Source organism: Sebastes umbrosus, chromosome 2, assembly GCF_015220745.1.
Source record: "Sebastes umbrosus isolate fSebUmb1 chromosome 2, fSebUmb1.pri, whole genome shotgun sequence".
Classification (NCBI taxonomy): domain Eukaryota; kingdom Metazoa; phylum Chordata; class Actinopteri; order Perciformes; family Sebastidae; genus Sebastes; species Sebastes umbrosus.
In genome coordinates this window covers 35,522,766-35,532,302 of record NC_051270.1, presented here as the reverse complement: position 1 = coordinate 35,532,302, position 9,537 = coordinate 35,522,766, and the positions used below count along the sequence as shown (strand labels likewise).

Below are 9,537 nucleotides of genomic sequence, written 5' to 3'. Positions count from 1 at the left end.
CCTCTGAGCCACAACCGCCCTGTGTATTACTTACAGTAGATGACGGTTGGTATGCCCCCACAGGAGCACCGGCACTGCAGCAAAGCAATACAGTGCAGTGGACAGGGACGGCAGAAAACTTTTTTTATGCACCAAAAAGAAAGCCTCACCTAAAAAATTTGATATCTGTTTTAAATTTACGTTTTACGTTTACCGTGAACTGAACTGAAGGTGAAACATATCCATAAGTTTTTTGTCATCTGAGCCTGCTGGCTTTGAAGAGAACGTAGAAAGGTTTCCCTTTCAGTTCAGTTCCCCGTCGGAAAGGAGAAAGAAAGGGCTGTCTGACGTAAAGATAAAACGGTGAAAATATTCTAACTATAGCGTAGACTTAAACAGATATACATTTTTTTAGGGGGGGACTTTCTTTTAGGTGGCTAAAATGTGTTTTTCCTCCGGCCCCTGTCCACAGCACTGTATTGCTTTGCTCCGGTGTCAATACTCCTGTCTCTTTCTCCAAGCTGGGGGCGCGCTGACCATCATTTACTGTAAGTAATACACCTAATATGGATAAGTACCTCACACAACCCCACTTCAAAACACCTGAACTATCCCTTTAAGATGGAAAAAGAGATCTTTAATGAAACTGAGTTGGTGCTCAAGAAGAAAGGTGCCAATCTCAGTGCTTTGAAACTACTGATATGAAAAAATAAAATCCCAAAGAATGAAGAATTAAGCTATTAATGTCACACAAACAACCCATTAACGCCTTTTTAAATCTTGATAAAACATTGTTCAAGTGCTCTGGAGAGTGTTGACAGTCAGCGAGCACCACCTCCAGTGTTCTATAAACAGCTTTAAGCTGGTCAACAAGCTAAAAGCTCGTCCACTCACTCACTCACAGGAGGCCCATAGATACACACACACAAAATATACAGAAGCCTCCAACGTCACATCCAAATGATCTGCATCTTTCCCTCATCATCTACGCTTAATTCTCGATCATGTTTCGCAGGCAGATGGATAGTTTGGGGAATTGTTTTTTTAGTTTCCGCGTTAGTGTTCCATTCATTAAAGCTGATCACTAGATGAAGAGCACCACTTTGTTCGGTATTTTTTCACACGACTGTTTGAATACATATAACGGCAACTGTGGCCAGATGCTGCCTCACATCATCTATGACTGGGAGTATCAGAGGGAGGGAAACGGGAGATGTTGCCCAGAAACTGTCACATTTTCTCTTCTTGGTCCATGATGATGGTAGTCGGACAGACGAGTCGTTAACACAGCTGGTCCCCTCTGTCTGCCGCCGCCGCCGCCCGCTCCCGTCTAACCCTGCTTCTGCTTCTTAAGGTAACGAGCGCGCTGGGACAAACCCATCCCCATCACGTGGCTGTTGAGGATCTTGGCAGGGAGCAGAGCTGTAGTCACCCAGCCCTTCAGAGGGAAATAACATGGTCAGCTGGTGGCATTTACAAATAACAGATTAGCATTCATTATTAATTATCCGACCCACAGAAGCAACAACTGTGGCGAGCAGAGGAAAACGCAAGCAATTGTGCCGTTTTAATGCTCTTACAGCCATTTTGGCACAAGTCTCTATACAGTATCTGCACATCTTACATATACATCAACAAACCTAAATTTCCATTGCAGCATTTTTTTTAAAAACCTTATCTCACTGATGTTATCAAAAGCTACAACGACTTATAGATAGTTGTAAAAATATACTTATCTTGCTTGACAAATTCACCACATTTGCATCAATTTTTTTTATATATATATTCATATTCAAATTAGTGCAATAAAACAGTTTCTGCTTTAGCCATAATGTCAGTTAACACGCTTCCAAGACAACAGTATGGCGCCTAAAACAGTTAATTTTGCTTCAAAGAAACCCCTACTGGTTTTAATCCTCTTTTTAAGTAAGTAGCAGTTTTATGGTGGTTGTTTCCTTGACTTATCGTATTCAATTAATTAAATTAATTACCAATACAGATTTCCTATTAATTGAATTATTTTAATTCCTCATGCTAATTTACTTTAAAGCTGAAATTAGTTATTTTTCTAAATGGATAGATACTTAAATCCAAGGTGGATATAATAAACGGATAATGACTTATGGACTTGGTTGAGTGTGGTGATACACTTACTCTTTGTAAGCGCCCTTCACTTCCACATCCATTTAGTTTTATTACCAGCCGCGACAGCGTGTGGCTGGTATTGTTTTGACCTTGTGAGTCTCTGTGTGTGTGTGTGTGTGTGTGTCATCGTGGCAAAATGTGCTCCTGGAGACACCTACTGTAGCGGGGGCTACCACAGAGGAGGTTTAGAGCACTTTGCCAGGTGTTTATAGATTTCTGCCAGTCTGTCTGTGGACACATTTTTGTGACCATGATGGCGTCACAACCGTGTAGGATGCAGACACAAAACTTTACAGCTGTGCAGTTGAGATCAAAATGAAGGTCGAGTTCGAAGAGGGGCTTGGTACGAGCAAGGTAGGAATGTCACGAGAACAGATACTTCAGTACCAAGTCGATGCCAAAATTCTGAAAACGTGACGGCACCCGTTTTTCTACAGTTAACGCTGGTACCATAGCTACCGGGGGAGGACTTGAAACTAACAGCATCTAAAATCCGAAAGGATGCAGTAAACTCACTATCGACGTGTCCAGGGGTCGCACCCTATTTTTTCCCTGATAACGCTACATTGTGAAAAACAAATCTGTGTTGAAATCGGCAGAACAAGAGCTAGCTAACGTTAACGGAGGTTGCATTATGATGCATTCAGGTTCTATTCAGTAAAAATGAGGCAAAGGTAAATAATAACCTCATCATGACGTGTTCAAATGTAATCTTGTTAAATGTTGTTTTTGGTGAGAAACTTAAATAAATCCAGTTTGTTGAAGGAGAAGTTTTCACATCAATATGTTTAATTGTTGTTTTGTTTTTCTTTTTTACCGTGGTATCGAATTGGGTATTGAGCATCGTGGAATTTCACTGGTGTTGGTATCGACTACTAAATTTGTAGTATCGTGACATCCCTAGAGCAAGGGCGTGGGAAGTAGGGGGGCAGGAAGTGGGCAAGGGGCCCCTCCCACTTTACGTTATTACCTCCGCCAAGGCCGAAGGCCTAGGAAGGAGGTTATGTTTTCACCGGCGTTGGTTTGTTGGTTTGTTTGTTTGTTTGTCCGTTATCAGGATTACTACAAAAGTCTGCGATGGATTTTAATGACATTTTTTAGAGGGGTGGGGTGTGGCACAATGAACAATCCATTAGATTTTGGTGGCGATCCAGATCACGATCCGAATGTAGAATCTGCGTTTTTCACATTAAACTCTGTGAGATTACAGTTGAGTTTGACCAAAGCACACTTGGTGACTGTTGGAAAGAGTAACGACGACGGTTTAGGTGAGTCTTATTTTGTTTCTGTCCAGTTTGAATGAAGTGTTTTACGATGCTCCGCTACGTACAGCTGATCTCAACATAAACGAAAATACACGTGGATGATGGCGGAGGCTGAACAGAGAGGGGGGCGAAGGTCTGCGCTCTCCGAGTGCCATTCTAGTTATTATCATCATTATTATAATAGTCTTTTATGATGACTTCTTAATTGTGCAACCAAATATCTATAAACAACATGTGAGCATGTAGAAGGTTTCAGACTGCAGCCTTACAGCAGTCTAAATTACATACAGATGAGTTGTGGATTATAACGGGGAGATGGGCAGAGCTTTACTGCACAACTGAAGGCAGAGGGATTATGAGATAATCAGAGCAGACGCTACTTGTCTGCAGCTTGTGGTTTAGTGAAATAAAAAGGCCCGTGACAGGGAGGATCTGTTTACGTTCTCCGCAAAATAACCGTCGACCTTACAGGATCAACAAAGGCTTGTTTATGCTGAATGATTTATTGATCACCTGTATACGGTAACGGATGGTGTGTTGTTATTTATACGTATATCAATAAATGATCATTGACATTAAAGGTCACATAGTTCAACAGTGTCCGACACAACGTGGAGGAAATGGATGGCTCTCTGTAACCTCTGTTAAAATGAAGAGACCGAGAACAATCTGAACTAAACTTGTGTTTCCGTCTCATTTTGTGATGCTCGTGTCTCTGCGGAGTAATTACAGTATTAGGATGCACAAAGTACGGCGAGGTAACGGAGGAGCATCCCACTCCATTCTTTCAGAGGATGTTTACCTCTTGATGCTTTAGCAACTGTTGACACAACATTAAATCAATGAATGGAGATGAGCAGGTGGGAAGCTCTTTTGTGTAAAGTGAAATTGCAGCCCCATGATGTTTCCGTCCTGTTGCCATGACAGACCTTGACTATTGGTCGATTACTGCTACAGAGACAACAGTTGGTATTAGAACGGCTGAAATTGTACCGCCCATTCAGACTGTCGGATAATCACATTTCAATTGTTCGTGCTCTTTATATAAACGGACTACAACGTGCGGAGGAAGGTCTGGCCTGCAGTGTGATTTTAAGTTCCAGCTGGCTTTCAGCACAACTTGAGTCACACTGAGTGGTCAGTTTAGTGTACACGCAGATGACACGACAGTCTTCGGTTAGCGTCCAATGCCAGATCTCCAGAATTTGCAAACATTGTTGGCAACGGCTAGTTATTATAAAATAAAAATGTGGAGATACTATGAAGTTTTTTAATTAATTGTACAAAGGACCTGTACTTGTTTTTGAAGAAATGGTTACACAAAAACCCAGCTCTTCAGCAGCCTGGAATGTGTTTCAGTTCAACAGAGACACAGTTTGACTATTAATGTATAAAATAGATTGAGGTTCCCTTTCAAACTCATTTCAAAGACAGGCCTGCTTTTGGTGAAAATCAAAAATGAAGCCCAAAGTGAAGATTTAAAAAAAAGATTCATGGCACGTATTCATATTAGACTCTTTTTCTTTTTGCTCCTACCGTTACATACCAAGACTTACCATAATGGCATGGGGCAGGTAGCCATTGGTCTGGGTTTGTAGCCCCACAGTGTTGAGCTCGGCTGACACGTAGCGCTCTGGGCTGGGCTTGTCCAGCGTAGCCCGCCGGATTTTACTTAGCTTGGTTGCAACAAAAAATGGCAGAACACTCTGGGGGGGAGGGGAAAGAAGGAAAACACACATAAATGAACAATGTGTCTAATTCATAGCTTGGTAAAGTATCGACAAGCGCGAGCCCGACGCTGACATTCGTTGACTTAACGGCCACAGGTGTCGCTGTTAACAATCATTTCTGAAAGTTATAAATAGTCCCTTTAAATGGCAGGTCAATTATTACTTTTACTTAATTTTTTTTTAGGTTTTTATATCATTCTGTAGCTTCCCAGTGGTGTTCCTCATGTATTCAAATCCAAACATTCATATTTTGGTCAAAGTATGAATGTTTTAGCGTTAAAATGCTATTTTCCAAAGCCCCTACATGTACAGTATATATACATCCTTATGGTCAGTGTAGTACAGTAACTTAAATGGCGGTCGGCATGCTCCCAATTTGGAGAAGCAGAATGTAGTTTGGTGGCTTTGAAAACAGCGATATAACGGCTTCAGTTCCTCGTTGGAAAGGAGGTACCGTGGTGAAAATATTCTAAATATAGTGTACACTTAAATCGATATTGATTTTTACTAGGTGGGCCTTTAACCTATAACCTTATTGATTAGCTTCAATTAGCTTATTTTGGTAACATGTCACCGCTTTTTGGGAACAGCTGAGTGGGCGTTTCTATTTGAAAATAGAAACACATCATTATATACCACCAACCTTCATCAAAAGCATGAGGGCTTCTGGTGAAAGAACTAAGGTTGGTTCATTTACCTGGATGATGATGCCTTTGTTCTTGTACTCAGCTTGCAGTCCTCGTGAAAAGAAGTCCACAAATGCCTACATTAGATAAAGAACAGCTCATTAAGGCCAAAACTACAATTCCATTAAGAAGAAAAATGGCACCAAAACATAAAAAAATCCATGGCATTTCAATTCTAAAAAACAGAATAAGGCCAGTCCACAATCTGCAGTGCCAAAAACTAGCAAAGAGGAAATAAGTGCACAAAGAGTTCAAGTACAATGTGCTTTCACAATGTTAATGGCAGGTGTAATGAACTGAGATGATCGTTAAATTGAGCATTAAACTAAAGATTCACCCGAGATGGATTTTGGAATGCACTTTTAAACTTGCGCTGCAGACACCGGGATTTAGTAGATAAAAATGACCCGGCGTTGAGACACCGGCACATTAATCAGCTCAAAGTGTGAACAACAGGCTGTTTTTAAGATAACAACCACACATGAGACGGTTATAAAAAAACATTATGACGCCAAATGCTCCTATAAACATTTTTAATTGGTACACTACCTCGGGACCTGAGTTAGTCACCGGCTTATTTATATTCAACAATTAAAACGGCAAACATGAGAAAGGACGATCCCTCACTTTATCCCTGCATCCAAAAAAAAAAGCTGAACTAACATCGATCGTCATCAGTAGGTACGTTTCGCCTCGATGTGTTAGACAGAAAAATTCATACCTTGAGAACAAAGATGCACTATATTATATGGCGAGATGTAAGCCGTTTATGATGTTGGGACGCGTCTATTGATAACACAGTGAACACTTGAAGAAAAGGTCATAAACTATGTACTGCAATTACCTTGGAGGCGGAGTAGACGGTAAGAAGAGGAACTGGGTACATCCCACTGGCGGACGAGATGTTGAGGATGGCCCCCTTCTTCCTGGAAACACAGGAATATAAATAAGAAAATGCTCTTTTACACTGAGAGGAAACACATAAAGAGAGAAAGAGGGGACATGCAACAAAGACTTCAGCCTGAAATCAATCCCAGTACGATAGAGGACATGGTGCTGTGTGTGCTTGCAAGCTGAATAAAAAAAACTGCTCTTGTTGTACATCAAAGAAGAGCTGGTAGATATTGATAAGATCAAAGATACAGTAACATCAATACCTAAATATTTACAACGTGTTGATATATTTGCCCCGGCTTCTGGTGCTTTCATACAATATTTAATCTAAACTGGAGGTGGATATTTTGAGAAAAAAAAATAAAATACATTTTGTATGAGTATACGATGGCCAAGCAAGTGAAGGCTTTCACACTTAATTTCACTCAGCTACAACAAAAACAAGGCAAAAGTGAGCATGGCTCATATATCCCCGCTCACCGCTTGACCTACTAAAGTAGGGCCAAAGGTTTTGCCCTTTTGGAACTAATGGAATTAGTCTACTGAGCACAATGTAGCTTGTTATTAGCTCACCTTCCTCAACTAGACCACACTGTCAACCACCATACCAAAGTTCCTAAGTTAAATAGTTTCAGAGTTCTGCTCCGGAAACGAAATTGTGACACAAAAACGGACGGAAGGACGGACACACACGGAGCGCTATATACCCCCGACTACGTTGTCGCGGGGGTATAATGATCAGAAAATTGTATAAAACAACTGTAATTCAGAGTTTACGATGTACACGTTCTAATATAACATTACAATTACCAAAATTACAGATGGTGCAGTATGTATCATGAAAGAGATTATATTCCCACAAAAGTATTAATCCTGTTAATCAATTTGATCATTTATCATCTACATTTATCATATTTTGATCGACATCAATTTTGACAAAAAAATTAATAGTTTAACAATATTTGTGACATTGATTTAAACCATAACACCAGTCATAGCAGCACATAAAGCATCCAGTTTAGTGAATAAACCTTAAGATAAAGCTTACTGTATATGCAATCAAGGTTACATTTCAATCACGTATTAACAGATCTATATACAGTATGTGTGCATGAACATTTCATGTTATGTTTGACTTTAAAATAGTACAATAAAGAGTTTGAATGATGTGCAGTGTAATTAAGGGAATAGTTCAACATTTTGTGAAATGCGCTTACTCTAGGAAATTACTGCGCCCGGCACAGAAGTAGTCCAGCACATAAAATCACAACGTGTTATTATTAATATGGATGCACCAATCATACTTTTTCAGTCCTGATACTGATAGCGATACCTGGGCTTTGGGTATCGGATGATACCGAGTACCGATCTATACCAGTGTTTGATTAATAAGCTGTATGCCTCACTGTGTGGAAGTGACTGGGATCATTCTGTTATGTGCAAAGCAACATCAGGCCTGACTTAAATATTGCTTTACTAACTTTGTAAAAACAAAATGTAAAAAAATAAATACATCGATATAAATTTACTGAATTATTTATTATTAAAATAATAAATCGTTCACCAGCAACTTAGTAAAAAATCTTCAAAATTAACAGGAATTACAATTCAAGTATAAACCTTTTTATTGCAGCAACAAATCGGTCGAAACTTAATTCATATTCCAGTATATAATGTATATAATATATAAACATAGAATTGAATTAAATAGATCGGCCCCATTGTCACTGATACCCGATGAAGCTATCTGAGTCAGTATTGGCCCGATATCCAATTCGTTATCGGTGTGTACCTATAACAATTTTTGTACTGATGAAAGACACAAGATCTAATATGTTGATTAGTGAGCGTTAAAAGGTGCTGGTTTTACATTTTGAACAGAGCCAGGCTAGCCATTTCCCTCTGTTTCCAGTCTTCGTGCTAAGCTAAGCGTCTCCTGGCTGCAGCTTCATATTTAAGAGACGGATATGAAAGCATGTATCAAATTTTGCATCCAACTCTTAAAGAAAAGAAGTAAGCATATTACCCAAAATACCGAACCGTTCCTTTAACTGTTTTCTACAGTTATGCGTTGCATGATCATATCATCACGACACCATTTCAACTCAAAGCCCCGTGTGCTGCTTAATGCATTTGTGCTGTTAATCACTCTAGATTCACAGACATCAGTATTGTATTACTGCTGAAGTCAGACAAACTTACCTCTCCACCATCTCAGGTAAAACAATACGTGTCATCTGAAAAACAATGGAGAAGGAAGGAGAGAGAGAGAGAGAGAGAGAGAGAGAGAGAGAGAGAGAGAGAGAGAGAGAGAAGGGGACAAGTGAAAGCATTAGACAGGCAAAAAACAAAAACAAGTCTACTAATGTGCGTGGGTTGTGGACAAGTGTGTGTGTGTGGAGGTGTGCATCCACATTTGTAAACGCGTGTGTGTGTGTGTGTGGGTTGTGTGTGGAGAGGTGGTCGGGGAGCGAAGACAAAAAGAGAGAGGCAATGATAACGATAGCAGAGGGAGCAGTTTAAAGAAATATTGAATGACATAAATTAAGTGTAAAGAGAGTGGGTGGACTTTAGCTGTTGCTCTGGGAACTGCCGAACATGGAGACGAGGGACGGAAGTGACTTACTATGCTTTATGTCATTGTGCTGTTTGTGTGTGTGTGTGTGTGTGTGTGTGTGTGTGTGTGTGTCTTTATTGGTCTGCGAGACTACCTGACAGTGGGGTCTCAAACTATCTCAGCGGTTTGAATCCACTTGGACGAACTTAATTACTCAAAGGCGACCCGGACGTTTGTTTGACATACAGCAAACATTTACTAGTCAATATCCACAGAGTCCA

At 40.1% G+C, this 9,537-nt stretch overlaps 1 protein-coding gene across 2 annotated transcripts in view; it reads right to left on the bottom strand.

Annotated features, from left to right (window-relative positions):
• Positions 1–633: 633 nt before the first annotated feature.
• The window catches only part of hsd17b12b (hydroxysteroid (17-beta) dehydrogenase 12b), a 41,302-nt gene continuing 32,398 nt past the window's right edge, over positions 634–9,537 (bottom strand). The window contains exons 8-12 of one of the 2 annotated variants that reach the window (XM_037790019.1): positions 8,902–8,936; positions 6,650–6,731; positions 5,817–5,882; positions 4,936–5,095; positions 634–1,417 (exon numbers count right to left, since the gene is read on the bottom strand). In XM_037790019.1, coding sequence (XP_037645947.1) covers positions 1,329–1,417; positions 4,936–5,095; positions 5,817–5,882; positions 6,650–6,731; positions 8,902–8,936 — 432 coding nt within the window. In that variant the 3' untranslated portion in view covers positions 634–1,328. The remainder of the gene's footprint in view (positions 1,418–4,935; positions 5,096–5,816; positions 5,883–6,649; positions 6,732–8,901; positions 8,937–9,537) is intronic. The other variant, XM_037790012.1, reaches the window with a different exon arrangement.